A 21,733-nucleotide genomic window follows, 5' to 3' on the forward strand; every position below is an offset into this window, starting at 1 on the left:
CTGGTCTGAGAGCACAATGTTGGTATGTGGATGCTAGAGCTACCTCAGCACTCCAAAACAACTCCAGACCAAATGACAACTGCCAATACCCTACCAATCTTCCCTCCTCCCCTCCCGTCTCTCCCAAAATGAGCTGCCATTCAGGACTGCCTGGGGTCCCTGGAGGTGTTCAAGAAATGTGTGGATATGGCACTGAGGGCACAGTTAGTGGGCATGGATGGGTTAATGACAGACTTGGTGATCCTAAAAGTCTTTTCCAGCCTTAATGGTTCTATGAAAAGAGCCCTTTGGACTCTTGCTCTCAGCATGCCCATACCTGAACGCCCCAGAGCTCACAGTTGACTTCATGCTGTCAAGGCGTTTGAGCTTGGCCAACTTGTGGCTCCATCTCTCCAGCTCATCGATGCGGGTCTCCAGGTTGTCCGTCAGCTTGCACAGCTCCTTCACAGCTCCCACGTTCTCCATGAAGATGCGCTCCTGCCATGGAACAGGTCAAACAGTCAGCAAGAACAAGAGAGATGCTCTTAAAAACCAAAGGATCCCTGATGCACTAAGTTCAGCCCTGGCCATTCTCGCTCTAGGCACTGAGGAGGGAGAGATGCAGGAGAGAGCTGGCAGCTTTGGGAGAGCAGTGAGACAGTGAGATCCATCCTCTCAACACCCAGAGGAGCAAACAGGGCTGCCACAGGTTACAGTGAGTTCAGGCACACAGGTGCTCTTGGTTATCTTGACATAACCACCTTATCTTATCTAGAAAGGAGATTATGACCAAGAGCCTCCCTGCAGGAGGCTGCCAACAAGAAGCCTATCTTGAGGGAGATGCTGACAACGTTCAACAACATCAGGCAAGCTCCTCCCTGCAGATGTCTGCTGTCAACTCAGGTCAGCTCCTGCCATTTGAAAGATCAGCCAAGTCTGAAACTCATATGGATGGTATTGGTTTAGAAGCATTCCCTGTTCCACGCTTTCCCTGTTCCAGCTCTACAACTCTCTTGACCCAGGTTCGACAGCCTTTCCAGCTTCCCTGCCCTTCCTGTCCCTTCAGGCTGCCACTGACCTTGTTCACCACTAGGAAGTTCTCCAGGGTCTTCCCATTGGAAAAGACCAGGTCCCCGGTGTCCTTCACTGCTTCAGGGAGGATCTCCTTCACCTCTTGAGCAATGACACCTGTGTGGAGATGGCACAGTGGCTCTCAGGACTCTGGGCAGCACTCCTCCTGCCACAGCTCTTCCTCTGACCCGAGAGATTATGTACAGGAGCTCTCTGTGCTGGGGACAGTACAGGGTGCACACAGTATCCTGAGCAGAGCTCATCAGAGGCCCACAGACCACTGAGTCTCAGCAGAGGAACCACGGGAGGCCACAGTGAAGCGTCCCCAGAGCCTTCTCCAGGCTGAACAAGCCCAGCTCCAGCGCTGCAGACACAAGCAGGGTAGCACAATGCAGGGTCTGTACCTGTCTCAGAGGTGTTGTCAATGCCCACCGTAGCTGCAAACTCAGGTGTGTAGTTGTAGTGCACCAGCCGCATCCGTGAGATCCTCTTCAGCTGCTCTGTGGTGTCCACCTGGGACAAAACAGAGACATGCATCTCCTAAGTGGGGGTTTGCTTCCTTACATCCCATTGCTCTGACCCCAGATGGCAAAACTCACAATGGTTCACCTTTATGACAGGTCCCAAGAGCAAGAGGCACTGTGTGAGAGGGCCCTGAGGCCTGCTCTGAGCCATGTCAGTGAAGCCCAGCCTGGATTGCTCAGCTCTTACCTCCTGGATGTCCTCCTTCACTCGGACATCTGATGGATGCATCAGGGAACCCATCACCTTCACGTTGCCATGGACCACGAGGGCTTCATCGGGGCGGTCCGTGTTGATGCCCACCCGACCGTGGTGGAACACGGTATCAGGGAGCTGAGCCCGCTGCCAGAGCACGTCGCTGTCACTCTCAAACTGGCCAGGGTTGGAGGCCTGGGAAGAGGCAGGAGAAAAAGGCAGAGATAAGCAGATGCACCCCAGTGACACAGCTGTGTCCTTGATCTGCGAATGGGAGTCAGGGGTGGGGAAGATCTCAGGTGAAGGGGGACAGATTGATCAAAGTGGCTTGAGAAGCTGGAGCGGACTTTTGAGATTAAAAGCTCATGACACAGGACCCTGGTGGAGGTGCCTTCTCTACAGCATGCAGCTCTAGGAACACCTGGAGGCTGAGCTGAAACAGCACCTGCCCTACAGCAGGGACAGCAGGAAGCTGAAAGACAGCACAAGAGGACAAGCGAGGCTGTGAAGGTGTTAGAGCTTTGCAGCAGCACAAAGGAAAGTGGCAGGGACAGGGATACACTACCAGTTCTGGGAACAAATCCCAGCCTGCTTTTGCAGTCTTGGCATTCATCTGCTGGCCCTGACCAAGCCTCTTTCATCAGGAACCAAGGTTACGCCTGCTCTGCTCCTCTACCTAAAGGAATATCCTTGCTTTCTTAAGCTGTGTTATCTCAGTCCTCAGAGCTCTTACAATTCCAACTCAACACAAGGACATCTGGAGTCCATAAGTGACACAGCTGTTGTTCCTGGCTCCACAGTCCCCCAAATTCCACTGTTCTGCAACCTGTTGGGACCACAGGCTGCCTGCAGTTCCCTGCAGTTCTGGGCATCCTGGAGGCTGCACAATTCCTTTTACATCAGTCTGCAGACTTCAAGATCCTTCTCTTTGCATTTTACCTGCTACCTTCAGCCCACAGAGCTAAACACTCATTAAAAGAGCCCTGGGAAAGCCCAGGGATGATGCCTACCTCCTCCTGCCGCTCTGCATTCCCATCTGAATGCTGCTGCACCAAGTGCAGCCATGGCAGGGCACCCAGTCCTTCTGCACCAAGAGGTCTTGTCCCTGCTGTGGAATCCTCACAACACCATTCCCTCACTCCCAGCAGCTCTACTGTGAGCACCAGTACAAGGTCAGGGCAAGGAGACACCTTCCCTGTCCCGCAACAAGTTCTTGCATGCCCTGAGGCTGCTCCAACCAAGCAAGTGTGGAAAGGCTAGAATGAAAACGCAGGCATGGACAGGGACAGCCATGGGCAAGGATAGCTGCAAGCAAGGCAGCGTTGGAAAAGGGAAGAAACGGCTGGGAGGGGAAAGCACTGAAAAGCTAGAGAGGTGCAGGAGAACTGCCCAGTTCATCCAGCAAAAGGCTATGGGAGGAGAGGAGGACTTACTCGGACAATGATGCGCTCAGAGATGTGGGCTGCAAGTGTGTAGTTCTGGTTCTGTGCATGTGCCTGCAGGGCTACCACAAGCATGAAATACCTGTCAAGAGGGGAGAGAGGTCAGGGTGCCATCCTGCACTGCAAACTGCTGCATCTGCCTCAAGGACAGGGCACCAGGCTGTCACAGGGAGCTGTACACATCCCCTCTCCCCTGTCCACAACCCCTTGTAGAATGGGGGAGACCACAGTGGCCACAGCAGACATCTCCCGTCCTCCGTGAGAAAAAGATGGCCAGCGTAGGGCCTGTTGCCTCCCAAAGCAAGGGCTGGCACATCCACAGGCCCTGAGTGCACAGAACAATTTGTAAAGGTGTCCCTGCTCTTCACCTCTGGTCTGGGTTAGGTTTTCCTTTCTTCCTCATGTTGTTAGCCGTGGTCTCGCTGAAGTGCAGCCGCCCCACAGTAACCTTAGTGACCTGCTCTGGAGGCAGGTTGACCCTGTCGAAGAGAAAACACAGGAGCAAGTGAGGATGCTTCTGGAGAGGAGGCTCCTTGAGGAACGGCCATCTCCTGTCCTGCTCCTCTATGGTAGGGCTACAAATTGGGCACAAAAAGGGAGCGGGCAGCAAAAAGGGAGGAAAACTCTGCTGTGGGCAGTAAAACTGGAGGGTGTGCTACCCACAGTGCTCTCCTGAGCCTTCCCATGAACCCCCCCTTCCCCAGCCACCCTTGCTATTGCTTATTCCCCACCCTCACTCACGTGACAGGGTTGAAGGGCCGTTTGCTGCGGTCGGACTGCGACTGCTCGATGTTGATCGACTGGTTCAGGGCCTCTAGCTGGAGAGAAAGATTTGGGGATGTGACGAAGAGTGGAAAGCCGAGACTTTCCCCTTCCCACTGCCTCCCCAACCCCTCCTGCACAACCAACACGCAGTGCCTAACTTGGTGCGGCTCTGGCAGAGGGTGAATAGATCTTCCCAAATGCCTCTAGAAGCGAGAGGAAACCCTGGGATGCCCAGGGAGCAACTGAATCCAAATTAGAGTCCTATCTCAAGAGCTGAAGATCAAGGATCACCTTCAGCATTCTCCTGCACACACCCCTACAACTCAGCATATGAAAGATGTGGTTGCCTGATCTCAGCTCCCCTTCTCCCTGCTGCATTCGCTTGGCTCCTGCTTGCCTTCACTCCGTGCAGCTTCAGGTAGAAGCACTCTAAGGGTTTCAGGCCCTCGGGGGTCTTCACATACTTGGGATCTCCAAGCATGCCGATGTAGACCGTGACCTGGAAGTGATTCTTCTTCTGGCACACAAAGGCATCGTCGCCCACAGAGAAGTTGAACCCTTTGTCAGCATCCACGCGGTAGGTGAGCATGGGGCTGTGGAAAAGGCAGCAGACATTAGGCCAGAGCCCCGAGCACATCACGAGAGGCTAAGCTCCCAGCTACAGAGGCAGTGCAGGGCCTGTGGGGCACGGCACGTGGCAACACCGAGGCCAGGGATCCCACAGGCCCATTGGTTTTACCCACCACATTCTTGATGTTGCCCACATGCCTAGTTCCTGTGCAATCAGCAAGGTCTGAGTGGGAGGAGGAGGATGCTGCTGCCCGGCCAACACACACCAGCTGGGTTGGTTTAATCTCCATCTCCTTAATGGGCTGGTTGCCACGGGAATGAGGGAAATATGTGGCCTTTAAGCAAGTCCCTTTTTCTCTCACCGCTGAAGAACTCAGACCAGGCGGGTGGGCCCCTGGGATGCATCTCAGCCCCTCGAGAATCTCCAGCAGAAGACCAAAATCCCACATTTTCCCCTTTATTTTTGTGCTTAAACACTCAGAAGGCAAAAGGCGGCTCAGTCTGGCCTCTGATTTCAGCCTTAAAACTCACTGAGCACTTTTCTACAGGAGGGTTAATGTTGGAGGAGATTGGGGGGCCCATTCCCAGTAACACTGGGATGCAACTCCTCATCTCCTGCACCCAAGGGACTATGCAGACTCTGAACACAGGCCAGATGGTGGAAGCAGAGCACTATCTTAGTCCAGAAGCACGAAAGGAATTCCATTCTACTGCTGCTTACCTCCCAGCCTTAGCCATAAGGTCTGGTCTCAGGAGCCAGAGCTTTATCAGGCCCCAGGATCCTCTGTGCTCACCCAGGGATGGAGGAACCCTTTTCCCATTTGCTTTTACCCCTCTGCCACCTCAGCTGTTTCCACTTGAAGGCAGGTTGTACTTCCAAACCACATCTGCTTCAAAACCATGCTCTGGTTAACATCACTCAAACTGATGGCTGCTAAGCATATGCCAAAACAGAGGAAGACTGTCAGGCTGAGTCTCATTCCCTGAGCTCCCAAAGGACTCAGGCTGTGATCAGTGTCACCCCCCAACATGGGGTGCACAGGAGGGCATCTCCACTGCCACACATCCTAGCTTTCATCTTAACCCACGGGGAACGCAGCCAGCATGGGGACCTGGGTGTCTCTGTCACCCCATCCCTGTGCTCGGAGGCTGGGGAAGGCAGGAGTAGCTCCTAGGGTCAGGAACAACAGCAGCCAATGGTTTGGGGACAGCGAGAGCAAGGCTAGCTTCCAATGAGCGTGAGGGCCAGAGGGCAAAACATCAGGAAGAAAAGGTCGAGGGTCAAATGGATTATTTTGGGCAGAACGCCCCGCTGACAAAAGCAGATTAACACAGGGCTCGGAAGGCCAGGATCAGAGGAGAGGAGGTTTCAGGGGTTACCAACTCCTCATGCTGGGACCCACACTTATGGGAGTGGGGAGTGCTCTTGTCCTCTAAGGGAAGAAAAGTGTCTCTGATAATGAGGGGATCAGCATTCACATCTGTTGCAGAAAACAGGATTGTCAGAGGGAAGTTCTTATGCCATCAGCTTTCTTTACGCAAGGAAATTCTCCTCCACCTCTTTCCTATTCCAGATTCCCCATTGTTTCAACCATTCCTAAGCCATCATGTCTGGAATGCCCCATAGCTGAGGGTCTGCTCAGTAATTTCATGCTTTGTTCTCCTTCCAGGCTTCCAGCACCATCTCAACCCATATTCACCAACACCTGAAATACATTCAGGACTGGACCACATCAGGCTGCTCTCTGTCCCCTGTGCGCTCTGCAGCTGTTGGTGCTGGCTGTAGGGTCGCTTATTCCAAACCAGGCTTCCAAAAGCTTGCTTGATGGGAAGAGACTGCAGTGCTAGCCTTCCCCTCAAACTGCCTTACCTCAAACTGTAAATACTTGGGGAGAGAGAGGAGGGAGCCTGCTGGTATTTATCAGAGTGCACTGTCAGAGAGATGGATTACTTCTGCTCCTGAGAGTAAATTAGTGAGCTGCCTGGTTCCAGGCCTCTTTGGCACCGCTGCTGGAAACCACCTAACCCTTTTGAAGGTTCAGCAAGTCTGAAACCACAAAATCAGTGCAAAAGGCCAAGGAGAAACATACTATCAATAAAACTAATCTGGAGACTCAGGTCTCCTTCAAGCAACACAGATTCCTCTGCCCACGTAACCAAAGCCTGACATAAACCAAGCATGCTAAGGCACAGATTTCCAGGCACCTCCACTCCAATCCATAAAGGAGCCCTTCTTTCCTCCCTCTGTCCTCTCTTCAACTTCCTTAACTCAAACTGCTCCTAAGGAAACTACAGCCTACAGTCCCACAACCATACCTGCAGGCCTGGAGAGCTCAGCTCCCTTTGCTCTTCTCCTGGTTACAGCCCCTGGGCACAAGGAATGTAACCATCCTATGACAAGGTTCACTGGCACCAGGCACATCTCTCAGAAGGCAGAAAAGCTACCCAGGAACCACAGAATTTGCTCAGGTTGTCCCTGTGTTAAACCCAGCTCAACAGCTGGGAAGGAGCCTGGCTCTGAGACAGCCCAGATCAGCAGTACATGAGAAATGGCTGACAGGCATGGAAGGATACACCTGAGGAACAAAAAATCTTTTGGTACTGGTTACCAGTGCCTTCATCAAGAGCAGCACGAGTAGGAAATGACGGAAGAAAAGGCCTCCTCACATCTCTGAGGCAGAACCAGAGGAAGATCAAGCACTACAAACCTGAGAAATCTGCCTCCACGGGGGCTGCCAGCACTTGTCTTGCTCCATGGAGAAACACAGGCTGTGTTTCTGGATGCAGGTTTTTCACCATATACCCAGGTGGGCCTACAGCCTTTGAGAACTCAGCCTCCTGTACAGGGCACACAGCTGCTTGTTGGGTGCAGCAGTCACTGCTGAAACGCTGGCGAGCTCTTGAAACCACACTGGGATAAGAAACTCAACGGTTTCCTATGGGCTGGTGGTTCAGCCTCTCTCCTTAACATGCCTTTCTGGCCTTGTCTGGAGAGCAAGGGCAGGAAAAAATCAGGTGATTCAGATGATTCAGATTCCTGGGGCTGTGAATAGGTTGTGGGCACGTGGATCACAGGAGAGAAAATATGCTTCCCCTAGGGGCAGGAAACCATAACAGCACATATAAAGTGCATGACAACTAAAAACAGGCTGGGAAGGGCTGGCTCTTGCTTAACGATCCCAGAGGAAACTAACGTGGAAGTACTCACAGGTCTCAAAGAGACACTCATTTGTTGAGTGCACCAAAAAGAAAGAAAGAGAATCCTGCCTGCTGAAACATTAGTTGGTTGTCCAAAAAAAAAAAAAAAAAAAGAGGGAAAAAAAGCCCTTGTAGAAGAAGAGAAAGTTGAGAAAGTTGAGCTTGTGCAGTTCCTCCCAGCTCTATTCTGCTGCAGTGCTGCACCAAGACACCCATTTAAATGATCTCCTACTTAGAAAGAGACGTGGTCTCAGCTTGCACAACCTCTCCTGGAGCTACCTGACTGCTGAGCTGCCACAAAGACGGAAGAGATCCCTGAGCTTACGTGCTGCAGAAAATGCAGCTTATCAATCCTTCATCTCTTCTTTTGGGTCGAATCCAGCACCACAGCAAACCACACGGGGGTTCCTAAAATTGAGCAAAGCCATTTCAAAGGAATTTAGCCATTACGCAACTGGGCCACGACCTAAATGCAGCACAAGTAGGTTTGCTGTGGCTTCCATCCTAAATCCTAAAAGCAGGAATTAACAAGTGACCCCGAGCACAGAGCTGAGGAAGGTGGTAGGACAGGGTTGGGTTTACAGGAGTTGAAAGCTGCACTCTGCAGCACTCCAATGACTGCAGTGCAGTGTTAGTGTGCCTGTGCAATATCAGGGCGTGCAACAAACCTCTTCACAGGAGCTGTGACGTGTTTCAGGTGAGAAACACCTGAAACATGTTTACCAGTATGGGTAAACAGAGAGATGGAAGGCAAAGGAGGGCTCATTGTGTCAAAGAGAAAACTGAGGTCACGTACAGAGCTTATTGGACCCTGCTGACTACAAAAGGTGTGTTTGTGCTTCCGTCACAAAGGGAAACTCCTGCTGGCACTGATAGCAGATGAGAGGCCACTCTTGGGACCAGGAAGGTGGCTTTATCAGGTGGGAAAAGCTCAGTGCTGTAGCTGCCCAGTGATGTCCAGGCCCTGGCTGAAAACCAAGCACTAAAGATGAGAAAACAGTTTGGCAAAGGAAGCACATTGGGAAGCTGCCAGGCCACGACACACTAAAGAAAAGATTCACACTGCAGAGGAAACAAAGTTGAAGCAGAGGTCTGCAGAGGACTATGGAAACAGTTTGGTAAAACAGAAGCAAACACCTTCCAAACTTAAGCCTCTCCTGCTGTGGCTAGGAAAACAGCCACAAATATGGCCTTTGCAAATGGCAGGGTGTCACCAAAGAAGTAACCATCAGTCACGTCTCTGCAGAGCTCTCAAGCCACACGTCCTTGTCCTACCTTGAGCACCATCTGGGCAAGCTATGATGACAGCCCTGGGTTATTTGGCATCGCAAGCAGAGCACTCCATCCTTCATGTCCCCCAGGAGGACCCTACCAGCCTCTGGCTGTCCAGAAAGAGAAGGAAGGGAAACAGGGCAGTCTGCTTAGTTCCTGGAAGCCTGCCTGCTGCCTGCCTGCTCTCAGTCACCTCTGAGGAATGTAGGGAGGATCCAGAGTGGGTTCCTCCTGAGCACTGTTTCCTACAAGGCTTGTTCACACTCTGCCTCCACCCTCTACCCCAGCTTTCCTCTCTGCCTGCACTCCTGGTCTCTCCACCCCTCCTAGTTTTCCAGCTACCCTCCAACCTTTCCGTCTTTCTTTCTCTCTTCTCCTCCACCCATCAACCACTCCTCCTCCTCAGGCTCCTCTCTGCACTGCTCTCAACGCGTGCTGAAGTGGCTCTGGATTATCCCCAGTCATTCCTGCTATGCATTGTCCTGGAAATCCTAATGCACCTTTTAAAACCCTGGAGCTTTTAAAACCATGGAGCTTTAAAACCCCCTGGAGCCTGGCCAGGGGGAAAGCGTGCTGCACATCCACACGGTGCTCAGGCATAAGGTGTATTTGCCACAAGAATCCCCCAGTGGCAGCCCAAGGTCTGAGTGGCTGCCTCCAATGCTGCTGAACTGTTGAATCCTGCAGAACCAGACCCATTCCTTAATCCCCCACCGTTCACTCAGAAATGCAGAGAAACCTTCCCAAAGACCTTCCCAATGGCAAAGGTGCAGCAGGGAGAGCGTCTCCACCACAGAGCAGGCAAGAAGAGTTCAGCAGGTGTTAAAAGGCAAGGCAGATCCAACACTTTGGATCTCCCGAACCTCAGCACTTGAATGGAAAGTCCATTGAATGAAAGGTTGGATGTGATTCTGGATGAATTACTCACAGTTCTTTATAGTTGGCATCATAGAGAGTTGCCCACTTGTTTTGCTGATGTGGCTGCCACTTTATAGACTGGTAGTTGGGGTCTAGGTAGGAGCCATTCAAGCTGTCATTATCCTGAATCAGGCCTGCAGAGGGAGAAAGACATGTTTCAGACACCCCAAAGAGGCCCTGCCACGTCCAACCTAGTGGGTGGCAACCCCGTCCATGGCAGGAGATTGGAACTAGACAATCTTTGAGGTCCCTTCATACTATGATTCGATAATTCTATGGTGCAGCATTCAGTTGGGTGCAAGCATAAGGAAGCAAGTCATCTCCTGACTGCCGGGGCATGGCAGTGGCACAAGGTCTGGAGTCTGACCTGCTCCTGGGAACTCACACATTCACCCCCAGCACTGCCAGGTTTGCATGCTGCGGAGGGATTAAAGGGATGAGAGGCTGAAAACCACATACCTGGAGAGAGAGGTCCTGGCTGGTGCCAAGGAGGCGTGGGAACTCTTTCGGGGTTGAGTGGCACAGACCCCATGCCTGGCTCCTGCTTTATCAGCCCGTTGAGCATCTGTGCACTAAGGGTGTTTGGGGGTGACTCGGAATGCTTCCTTTTCTTGGCAGGGTGCACCGGGAGGCTGTGGGATAACGGGGAGGTGACAACCCTGCAACATCACCACCTTCTGCCTCACCTACCCACGGTGAGTTCTGTGCCAGGCGTGCACTGAGCCACATCTCAGTTTCCCCTCTGTCCCCGCCATCCAGCTTTGAGTGTCCCCCCTGGGTGACTCCCACCTCAACACCTCCCCAGAATCCCCCCAAACCCAAATCACACCAAATCCCAATGTCCAGCAGCCTTACTCTGCTCCGTGCTGCTGGAGAAGCTGGTGCAGCATCTGTGACTGCTGAGCGTGGTGGAGGTCAGCTGGTGCTATGCCCTGCCCCATGCCATAGGGCGGCATCAGGGGCTCAGCCTTCATGTACAGGTCCCGCTGCAGGCCAGGGTAGTGCGGGTGGGAAGGAGGGGGCACAGCTTGCAGGTGGGGGGGAGGAGGAGGAGGAGGTGGTGGCGGCGGAGGATGCTCCAGGCGAGATGGGGGAATTACATGGCACATGTTCTCTGGGGTCATGGTCCGAAGGAGGTGAGGATCTTGAAGAGCAGAGAAAGAGGAACGCCTGTGAGACCACCGTGAGGTCTAAGCTTCAGCTCCAAGCCCAGCCATGAGGAATTCCCTGTGAGCGCTCCTCTGCCATCAGAACTGAGCTTCACTAACTCAAAGGGCACACAGGTTCTCAGGCTGAGGGAAAACAGGGAAGATTACAACCACTCCTGGAATTTCCTAAAGCGCAGGTACCCTAACGTTCCGTAGTGAAAACCTGGCTTTAAGGAATTCTGTCTGGTATCAGCTCTGCAATTCCCTTCAAAGGGAAGAAGCATCAGGCAGAAAGTTAGGATGAGAGGTGACGGCCTCAAGCTGTGCCAGGGGAGGGTCAGGCTGGATATTAGGAAAAATGTCTTTGCAAAGAGCGGCGTTGCACTGGCACAGTCTGCCCAAGGGGTGGGAGAGTCACTGTCCCCGGAGGCATTCAAGAACCATGGAGATGTGGCACTGAGGGTCAGTGGGCACAGTGGGGATGGGTTGAGAGTTGGACTTGATGGCCTTAAGAGGTCTCTTCCAATTTCTTCCAACCCTGGTGATTTGATGAACATGCCTGCATCACCGAGGAACTACATGGATCAAGAAAGAGCGGTGGGATGACAGGTCCGACAGAGGGGCCTGTCCAAAGCCTGTGCCTGGAAACAGAGCCAGAAGGTGACTGTGACCTCCACATTTAAATAAACAAAAACAAGCATTCAAATGATCCCACCTTCCTCCTCCTCTCTGTGGAATGGGATACTAAAGAAATGCCATGCTTGGGATTGATTTGACTACACTGCCATCAAACTAAATGCTGGTGGAGAGGCATGCAAATTCTCTGCAGCTGCCTAGGCTCCAGCTCAATACCAGCTCAATGTGTGGCAATGCCAGTGCATATCAGAGGGCTTCAGCTCCAACCAAAACACTCCTGGAATCTGGACTCATATATTTACTATAGAAACCAAAGACATTGGTACAAAAGTTGATGCAAGGCAAGACTCGAGCAAGTTCCTCTCAGATGGAGCAGAAAATCACAGAATCATAGAATGGCTTTGGTTGGAAGGGACCTTAAGGATGAGTCAATGTTGGCACCATTTCAGCAGCTTATTTTTATGTGTTGTAGAAACGAATGGGCATGTGCCATATGCTATGTGAGTGGAAAGCAAAGATTGGAGTCTGGCAAACTGCGCTGATCTTCTACACCAGCTTCTCCATCCTCTCTGCATCCCAAAACAAACAGTGGGAAGAGGAGAAACTTTCCACCTGGGACACGTTTCTCTGGCAAAATCACACCGTTCTACAGTCTAAATGAATAAATGTAGTGATCAAATGAGGATCTGAAGGCAAGCTTCCCAAGCACCCTTGGACAACAAGCACAGACAGACTCAGGGCTGCTTCAGGGCTTGCAGAGCAGCCCTCGTGCCTTGCCCTGCAGAGCACTGAGAGGAATGGGTTTTCTCAACATCCCCAGTGCATGTGCTGCATGTAGGGCCCTGAAGAGCTCCCTGCTGCCTCCTCTCCTCCCTAAGCAGAGTGCTGGAAGCGCATTGGAGCAGCTCTCCCCTCGGTGAGCAACTCGGCCTCTTTGTTATATTTAAGGAAGGGGCAGGAGGAATTCCAGGGATTTTTTTTTTAGCAAGATAAACAGAACTCTTGACCTCTTCCATCAAAAAAAAAAAAGAGTAAGTGCTGTTCCTGGTGAGGAATGGTTGGAGCTTGGGAAAGAGGGTGCTGCTGGCGAGGGGGAAGGGAGCCCAGGACAACCTTCCCTCCTCACCAAGGAGTTTCTCCAGCAAAGCACAGCGAAGGTCAGCACAACACGAGGTGGCTCCCCAGCAGGGAGCCGGGGGGCTGGCAGTGGCCGTGGATGGGACAGGCTCTCTCACCCTTGGCAGGGGGAGCCCCAGGTCAGAAGGCGGGGGGGGGGGGGGGCATGGAAGGAACTTACTGCTGAATGGAAGGCTCATCTTGGTCTCCCCGAACCGGGTTCCATTTCAGGGACGTTCTCCTTGCCTTTGGCTCACTCTGGGCACAGGGCAGCACAGGGAGGCTCCGGTTGCCACATCCCACCCTCCCAGGGACGAGCCATGCTGCCGATCGCTCCCCGTGTGAGTGGGTTCACATCTCTCCTTCCCTCCCGTTCCCTCTCTTGCTCGCTCTCCCCCCTTGCAAAGACCAGCAGGAGAACAATAGGCGACAGTCCAGGGATATTTACTAACTGATAATCTCCCCACGTATTGCAGCCGCCTGTTTTCTCCCGTCTGATAAAGACTGCAGAGCCAACCACTTTCATGGAACAAAGAGGGGGAGGATGTTGGGCTTGGGGTTTTCCTTATTACATATATTATTCCCCCCTCCCTCTCTCTCCTTAAAGCACTTACCAGTCACCTGCTGAGGTGAGTAGGCTTCTGATCCAGAGTCAGGGGGAGAGTCGGGTAAAGTGCTGCAGAGAAAACAGAAGGGAAGGTCATTGTAAAGCAGTTTCCAGCAATGGGATCAACTGGTCTAGTTGGAGCAATGCGTGGTCCCACAAGATGCCCATCAACCTGAGTACCTCCAGTGACCATATGGCGACTGCATTGCTCTCACCATTCCCTGCAGCCCACACTTTGGCAGCACGGAGAGGTATTTTGCTGACCTGCCTATGAGGCTTCCCCACCGGCTCAGCAGCTTTGAGTCGAACAGAAAGACATTCGTTCCCCCAAGACCTTGTGCTTCACCATGGAGAAATGGGGCATTCTAGGGAAGCTGAAAGCACAACCTGGGAAGCCCATGGGCTGCACTCTGCCGTGCGACCTGTACACACCTGAGCACCACCACAGCTGCCAGCTGTATCACTCTACCTCTGCTCCAATGGCACCAGGGGCAAGATTCGGTCCTAACTGCAAAATGCAACTGAATTGGGCACTCAGCTGCACAACCAGGCTACGGGATAGCAACCACAGAGAGAGTGCCACCTTTGCTTCCTTCCTTACTGGGCTCTTCAGCCATTCCCAAAGCCCCTCCTTGGAAATCCACTGGAACCAACACTTCCTTCTCTTTCTCCCAGCCCCTCCTCACCAGACATATCTTCAGGCCAGGGTAAATCTTCCACTGTCCTGGTACACAAGAGAACGATTTGCTCATGTCAGATTCTGGTTCTTCTCTAGTAATATTTTGCAGGAGATCATATGCATGGAAAGGATCGAGGCTCTGCTGCCAGCTAGACTGAGGAGGGGTCACCACAAGCCAAAGCTGCAGCAAGGGTGGGCAGGAAGATTGTGGCTCTAGAGAAAGCACTTGCAGTGTGCTCTACCCCTGTGCAAATCACCAGCAGTGGGGTATCCAGGGAGGTATCTTGTCTGCCTGCTTGTATCCACTGCCTTAGCAATCCCCACCATGTTCCAGCAGCACAGCACTCTGCAAAGCCTGCTCCTGCTATAGCAAATCGACCAGAGACAATTCAGGGACAACTGAAGCAGAAAGATGGGTGCTATGCAGGGAGGTCATGCAGGCACGTCCAGCCCATGGATAGGGTTTGTGGGCGTTCGACACTGAGACTGCTTCTGCCATGGAATGAGTCCTTCTGGGATGCTGAAGAAATGCTGTGAGCAAAGCTAACCTCGTTCATTTCACCCAAACAAGGCCTCCACCTCCAGCAGCCAGCACTTGCTACGAACCCTGCTTCCACTGTATGCAGTGACCACCCAGTGGAGTCCAGCCACGAAGCCACATCCCAGGCCAAGGATCCACCACAGACAAAGCAGCACATATTCCCAGGCAAATGCTTTGACCACCGCCATGACAGCCCCAAATGATGACATGAGCTCTCCCCTCAGCTACAGCAGTTCCTGATGCCTCCTTGATGGATTTGTTGTTCTCCTGCAAGTCAAGATGATGAAGCCAGCAGACAGGTAATCAGACCTGGACTATGAATGGAGCAGAGCTATGATCCTACCCATGACTTCTCACATCCTGGAGAATGCCAGAGGCACACAGAAGAAAGGGATGCCACAGAAGAGCATCCCACCCCGCTTTTGGCATGGCTTCCCCTAGGACTCATGTCTCCACTGCAACTTCCTAGTCTGGGAATAAAATAAGGGCAGATTTTATTTAGGTTGTCACACTCTGGAAGATCTTTTCCAGTTCATCCAAGCCGAAGTCATCCCAGTGGAGCTACATTACAGATCCAATTATTCCTCCTGCAAGCTGTTGGACTGAGCACGGGAAGCACCACGCCGTACTTGCTGGCGACACTAGAGGGCAGAAAGCAGAGGAAGAAAAGCCAGAGAGGGCTTCGTAGAGATGAGCAGCAGTTCTGGGGTCCTCCTGGTCTCCACATCCCCTACATCCATCATCTCCTGGAGAAGGCCCACAGCTTGGCTGCGTTCTCTGTGTGGTGCTCCCTGTCAAGGCTGCCACGTTGCTGTGCCCTCCCAGCCCACCAGCGCCGTTTCCCTCATCATTTCTCCTCCCAGTTGTCCAGTTGAGTCCTTCAGCAATGCTAAGACTCGATTATCATCTTCCCCTTCACTGGGGCTGCATCCAGAGCCAGTTATGATGGGGAATAACTTTGGCTCAGACACCGTATCTTTCTTCTCTTCAGTATCTAAAACATCAGGCCAAGAGAAATGCGTTTTTTTGCCCAACTTAGCTAACATCTTCCCCTGGGATTCCCAAGGGAACGTCCTGGAAACTAAGTTTGGTCTTATTCAGACTTATTCTGCATCTCTTCCTTCTTGAGAAGGACGATACTCCGTCCTGCCACACACGTGGAGATGTGCATCTGTCATCTGTCTCCCTGTATATGCATGGGATGTCACTGATCCTCTCCAATTCAGCACACACAGGCAAGACCAAAACTGAACAACTTTTCAGAAAACTCGTGACAAAGCATCTCCCTGTGAAGCCAGGGCTTAACACTGGCTGACACGGCCGGCGGTTAAGGCACTACGGGACAAGCCACCTCTACCCTCCAGGCCCCACCAGCCTGGAGGATTGCTGGCCTCACCTTGTGCCCTTGTCCTGCCACCCCAACCCCACTTACCCAGGTGCGTAGGAGGCCTTGGGCTCCGATTTGATTGGAGGGACCATGCTGTTTAGGCAGTGGCCACCGAGGTAGCCCTTGGGCACCGCCATGCCATTGTTGTTATTGCAGTTGAGGTGAGCACCATAGCTGGGTCCGCAAGGGTTGGCCAGGAGAGGACCGTGATGGATCGGGATCTGGCTGCCCGGGGGAGGAAGGTGGAGGGAACCACTGGAAGCAGGGTTGTTCACATGCCCAGCACTGCCGACGGAACTGGGAAGAGGCGCGCTGATGGTGGCTGAGCTGGAGGGCTGGGGGTGTGCACAGCCAGATGAAGCAGAGATGTCAGGGAAACAGCTGAGAGAGAGAAGGTGATAACCTCAGCTGCGAGACAGGTAGGTGGCACTTTCCACCCGCTACCCAGCCCTTCAGCAACACGGACGGTGCTCTGGGACACCCAGAGGAGGAGTGAAACAGCCAGCATTGTGGTGGCACCAGCAGGAGTGCATAGGTTGGTCACTTGGATCAGTGGGAATGATGCAATCCCAAAGGGTGAAAAATCCACCTGTAGGGATGTAAAGGCCAGAAGTGCCCAGGAAACCAACCTCCTATAGGGGAGGACTCTAGCAGGGACAGTGGAACATACAGGGCACAGTGACTTGAAGATTCCTCGCATTGCAGAGCTTCTCCACAGAAAACAACAGCAAGTACAGCTCCTGCTGAGGAGCAAGGGAACCACTTACATATCTGGTGAGTCCTCCTTGCTGATGTACTCCTCCAGGATGCTGGTGTCGATGTTAGATGGCTCCAGAGCTCCATTAATGTCATGGCCTGCGAGGACAGAGGAGACGGAAGCAAGAGCTGTGAGAAGGACATGAAAGGCAAAGGTGCTGCAGAGCAGAAACGCCACTGAAGACCTTCGCAGAGCCAAAACCAAGACGAGAAGATCAGCAGGTCCCGCAGTTTGAGGACCGTTGGTCCATAGCCATCTGCATCCCAGAGCAAAATCAGACAGCGTGGAGGCCAGGCGAGCAGCGGGTTTCCCTCTGCCTTCTCCTGAGGCCTCCTCCTCCCCTCTCCTGCCCTGGGGAAGCTGGGCTGGGTTTTGTTGACAGAAAGTGCTTTCTTTATCTGTCTCTCTCAAGTGGGAGTCCGCAGCTCTCAGGGGCTGCTGCCAGCCCTCGGTGCCAAAGACACTGCCAAGAAAGTGGAAGAGGAGACTTGGCCCCGATAAGGAAGAGGGCCCTTCCCAAGAGGCCCAAAGCTTGAGGGCCAGCCCTCGCCCCCCACAGGCTGTGTGCTGGGGGAAGGTCAACCGACGAACTGCGAAAAACCCCACCTGGGTTCTGGCCCACACCGGCCAATTGCAGCACTCTCCTCCGCAAATCCCTTTCATAGTAAAGACGGGCAAATTGGCAGAAATAAATCCAGCCAGGAATTCTGCCAAGCGGACAGGGTTTGTGCATGGGCAGGGGAATCTCTCCCTTGGTAATGAGGGGGAATGATCCCGGGGATCTGCTCGCAGGAGGACATCCAGCCCTTGGGGCACTGCGGGCAGGAGGAGGTGATCCTGTCCCCTGTAAATTCTGTGGCTGCAACCATGCCGTTGTCCTGCTGCAAGCTATGGTTGGCTGGGAGAGCTCAGCGTGGGTGCCGTGTCCCCCGCAATGATCCTTCACCCTGCTCCCAGCCCCTCACTACCAAGGCACCTCTTCTGCACTCTCTCCATCACCTCACCATCTGCCAACAAAACCGAGCTACAAAACATCTGGCAACCACTGGCCACAAAAGCTATTGGAAGACATGTCTTCATCCCAAGTTCTGGGCTGGGGAACTATGTTTTCAAAAGAGTGGTAGTGCGTTGGCACAGGATGCCCAGGGGGTGGTGGAGTCACCGTCTCCAGAGGTGTTCCATGAACGTGGCACTGAGGGACGTGGTCAGTGGGCACGGTGAGGTAGGCTTGTTAATGGGCATGGTGAGGTAGGTCGGAGTTGGACTTTGAACTTTTCCCAATCTTAATGATTCTACGATTCCAAGAAACCAAAAAGGCTCTTGACCAATTTTGTTGCCTTTCCCCAAGCTATTGAGAGTGTCCAGGAAAAAGCCTCAAGATACCTGACCCCAACAGGTTTCCCTTCCATCTCCAAACCCCAGCAGCTTCTCCACAGTGCAAGGGGAGCCCAGGACCTACCCAGAAAGGACAGGAAGCCCTCCAGAGACAGCAGCACTGCTGGGCTCTCCTTTTTTTTCTGCTGCCTTCTCTTAAAAGTCACCTTTGGAAGTGCTCAGCAGAGACTTAGGCACGGGGTGTGATAAGAAATGTGATGCAGGAGCTGCGTCAGCTGTGCTGCCTCAGTAATGGCAAGGCTGGGTCCAGCTGCGCACGTGCAATGGGAAGGGCTGCCCACTGAAAATGTAGGGCTGTCCCCAGCTTGAGGACGCAGGGACAGGGAACGTCCCACCATGGCTCCCCTGCATGCCGGGCTCTTATTGAAAGCCAGCTTAGGTGATTAATTAAAAGTTAATGCTTCTCCACTGAGTCACGAGCTCCTAACGACACTAATAACAGTCCCTCCTCTTCCGAGGTGGGATTAGGAGGGAGCAGGAAGTAGCTCAACACCCACATGGCACTAGAGCTTTCGTCACCTGCCTCCCCTCTCTGACGTCCCCTCAGCCCCAGGCAGCACGCTGACCTCCCTGGAGGGGCTCCTTGGGTCAAACAACCTTCCATTTCACCCCTCCTTCAGCTAGTGCTGCCGCAAAGGAGCTCCCAAACCTGCCAGCACCCTTTGCCCTGCCTTACCCTTAGCCCCCTCCTCACAACAGCACCAAGGAGGCCCTGAAGGAAAACTCTGCCACAAGAAGCAGATGCTAAACCCACAGCACCCTCCTCACGAGCAGGGCAGAGGCCCCATATGTGCGAGAATGTCAGGAATCCCAATGTTTGGACTTGTTTTCTCTGCCTTCCCCAAACCTCCAAACACGACCGCCATCCAAGCAGAGCTACTTGCTGCCTTGCTCCGACGGCACGGGGCTGCTGGCACAGCTCTCCTGGTGATATCAATCCCTGTCCCCTTTCCAGGTGCTCCATCGCAGCCCATTTCCCATCAGAGATGGGCACTGAAAGAGTTAAAGGCATCTGGCCCCTGCAAGTCATCATATTTACAGGTCTAAGAGATTAAACCCAGAATTTACCTCGAGTGATAGGCTGATAAGTTTATGGTATTTCTATTTATAACAGTCCCTCCCCCCCAATTCTTGCTCTGTTGCCTGTCTTCTAATCACCTATAATCCTGCCTGGGTCTCCTGGGGGTGGAAGGAAGGGAGAGAGAGGAGGAACTTCATTCTGGGATCCACTAACAAGAACCAGATGTGGGAACCTGGAGATGATGAGGTCAACCATCTCCCCAGGCTGGGGAACACCAGTGGGGGGGAAGAAGAGACAAGGTTGTGCCAAGCCACGCACGGATGCATGGTGCATCCCCATACCTACGAACCAGAGACTGAATTTTTGTGCTTGGTTTCAGAGACCCATTTTAGGGGGTGCTGGTTTGAATGGGAAATGAAGCATTCTGCTCCAAAAGCAGGACTGAGATGAATAAAGAGCCACAGCGAGTACCTGCCTCATGGTAGCATGGATGGTGGCATCCCTCTGCCATCTTGGCCCTACCTGCTCCCCAGTCCGAGTGCTCTGGGCAAGAAACCTGTGATGGTGCTGGAAGCCTGACTGTTCCTCCTCAGCACGCTGCTGACAAAGCCACCACCAAGCAGGGAGGATGTGGTAGAAGTCTCCAGGAGCCATGCAGTGAGATGGCACCCACAGGTTGCACAACTGGCAGCCCATTGCCACACTGGCACATTCCCAGGGCCCCACGGGCTCCACATCCCTTTCAGCTTCCTCCTGTGTTTATTCTTCTGCCCCAGAGGATTGGCTGCTGGCTGGGCTGCGAGCACAAGGAATCTGGGCCACAGCATGCTAACCAAACACCATCTAAGCTCAGGAGCTGCAGGTTTGGGATCACTTCTTCCCAGCTGGGAACAGCAGCCTCCTATGCCTCAGGATGGGATGCAGTGAGGGTGAGAGAACACAGCAGTCCTATCACTGCTCAGAGCCCTGGGGACAGCAGGATGCTTAAGGCACAGTGGGACAATCTGCCCTTTGCTCCACAGTCCCAACTCTGTGGGTGCAAAGGAGGAACACATCTCCTCTGGCAGGGGGGAATGCAACCCCGCAGCCCTCGCCTCCCCTCACATCCCAGCCCGGCATTCCTCCTCAATTAATGCTCTTTATTACCTGACTGTAACAATAACCAGTCCCTCCTGGCAGAAGTGGCTCTTGTAACCTGAGTGGGACGCCAAGACAGACCTCTCCCCCATCTCCCCTGGAGCACTTCTGGGACCACCCCAGAGCAAAGCCCTGAGGCACAGAGGAGCCCCTCCTGGGGCTGTGGGGTTAGCCCCTCTCTTGATCCTCTTCAGCCTCCCAGGACAGCCTGCTGGGGTCTGCATGGGTTGCCAAAGGGAGAAACCAACGGTGCCAACCCAGCAGCTCTGTAACTCTATATAGCTAACATACATGGGGTTACTCCCTCCTGCATGCTCTCACCAGGTGGTTTCAGGTGCATTAAGACACCTTTCTGCTCACACACACAGCACATGCCCCACATGCCCCTCACCACCATGAAGGCAGGACTGCTGCAATCAACGCAGAGTTACGGCCATCTCATTTTCAAGGACATCACCTACCCTGTAGAAGCCACAGAGCAGCTCTTCCCGTACAGAAGAGGTGGGGTTTAACCAAGACACCAGATCCTGGTACTGGAGGATGAGCTGCAGGGTTCCCAGTGGCCAGAAGGTCCCTGGAGCAACAACCGGGCTCGACCAACAGCAAAACACCGTGCCAGTGCCATGCATGACACACTGCCACCGAACCATTGCCATCCTCCAGCCCAACGCCAAAAGTCAGCAGAATCCCCACACCTCCACCCTCCTACCGAGCCCCCTTTTCTCCTTCTGGCCTGTCCACCTTCTCCTCTCTCCCTCTCCCAGCCCAACCCACGTGTCCCCAGCTCCTGTCTGCCCTCGTCCCTTCCTTCCCAAGCCACTGCTCCCCCAGAGCCCTGGGGCTGCCCACCCTGGTCTCGGCCTCTCCTCCGTCCTTGCCAGCTGTGAACATCGGCTTGGATAGAGCCATTGTCTTTTGGGCATCGGGGCCGAGGAGGAGGGGGGGAAGGTGTGAGAGGGGACACAGTGGAGCGTTTGTGCGCGTCCGCGCTGCCGTCAATGCCCTGCTTGTCCATTCATGCACTAAGATGGCAGAAACAGCAGCACCCACACAAGTGTCGCCATTTGGTGGGGTCCAAGGTGCCCGCCCAGGGGGGCACATTGCCCTGTTTGTTTGGGGAACGGCAGAGCCACCAGATAATGCCTGTATCTCCCTGCCTGGACCGAGGGTGGCGGTGAGGACGGCAGGAGTGGAGAAGGTCCCTCTGTAAGCCCCGTGTCTGGGAATAAGGCAGCAGGGAGAGGCTTCCAGCCTTCACTGAGCACCCCAGGGTGACCACAGCGACACTGCCCCTGCTGCAGAGCCACCAGTGCTGGGGCCTTTTGGCTCCCATGGAGGCTGTAGGACCACTGTGCACACGTGGGGCTTGGAGATGCG

The 21,733-nt window shown here is 53.5% G+C and overlaps 1 protein-coding gene across 1 annotated transcript in view; it reads right to left on the bottom strand.

Annotated features, from left to right (window-relative positions):
- The window catches only part of MYRF (myelin regulatory factor), a gene marked incomplete at both ends in the record, with an annotated part of 35,450 nt that overhangs the window by 6,266 nt on the left and 7,451 nt on the right, over nucleotides 1–21,733 (bottom strand). Inside the window, 14 exons of the mRNA XM_079537698.1 lie at nucleotides 317–477; nucleotides 1,058–1,167; nucleotides 1,455–1,563; nucleotides 1,762–1,962; nucleotides 3,201–3,291; nucleotides 3,578–3,688; nucleotides 3,951–4,027; nucleotides 4,372–4,567; nucleotides 9,943–10,066; nucleotides 10,392–10,564; nucleotides 10,788–11,076; nucleotides 13,447–13,508; nucleotides 16,092–16,427; nucleotides 16,814–16,901. Of these exons, the coding sequence (XP_079393824.1) occupies nucleotides 317–477; nucleotides 1,058–1,167; nucleotides 1,455–1,563; nucleotides 1,762–1,962; nucleotides 3,201–3,291; nucleotides 3,578–3,688; nucleotides 3,951–4,027; nucleotides 4,372–4,567; nucleotides 9,943–10,066; nucleotides 10,392–10,564; nucleotides 10,788–11,076; nucleotides 13,447–13,508; nucleotides 16,092–16,427; nucleotides 16,814–16,901 (2,128 nt within the window). The remainder of the gene's footprint in view (nucleotides 1–316; nucleotides 478–1,057; nucleotides 1,168–1,454; nucleotides 1,564–1,761; nucleotides 1,963–3,200; nucleotides 3,292–3,577; nucleotides 3,689–3,950; nucleotides 4,028–4,371; nucleotides 4,568–9,942; nucleotides 10,067–10,391; nucleotides 10,565–10,787; nucleotides 11,077–13,446; nucleotides 13,509–16,091; nucleotides 16,428–16,813; nucleotides 16,902–21,733) is intronic.

The sequence above is a fragment of the Tetrao urogallus genome, assembly GCF_951394365.1.
Source record: "Tetrao urogallus genome assembly, chromosome: 6".
NCBI lineage: Eukaryota > Metazoa > Chordata > Aves > Galliformes > Phasianidae > Tetrao > Tetrao urogallus.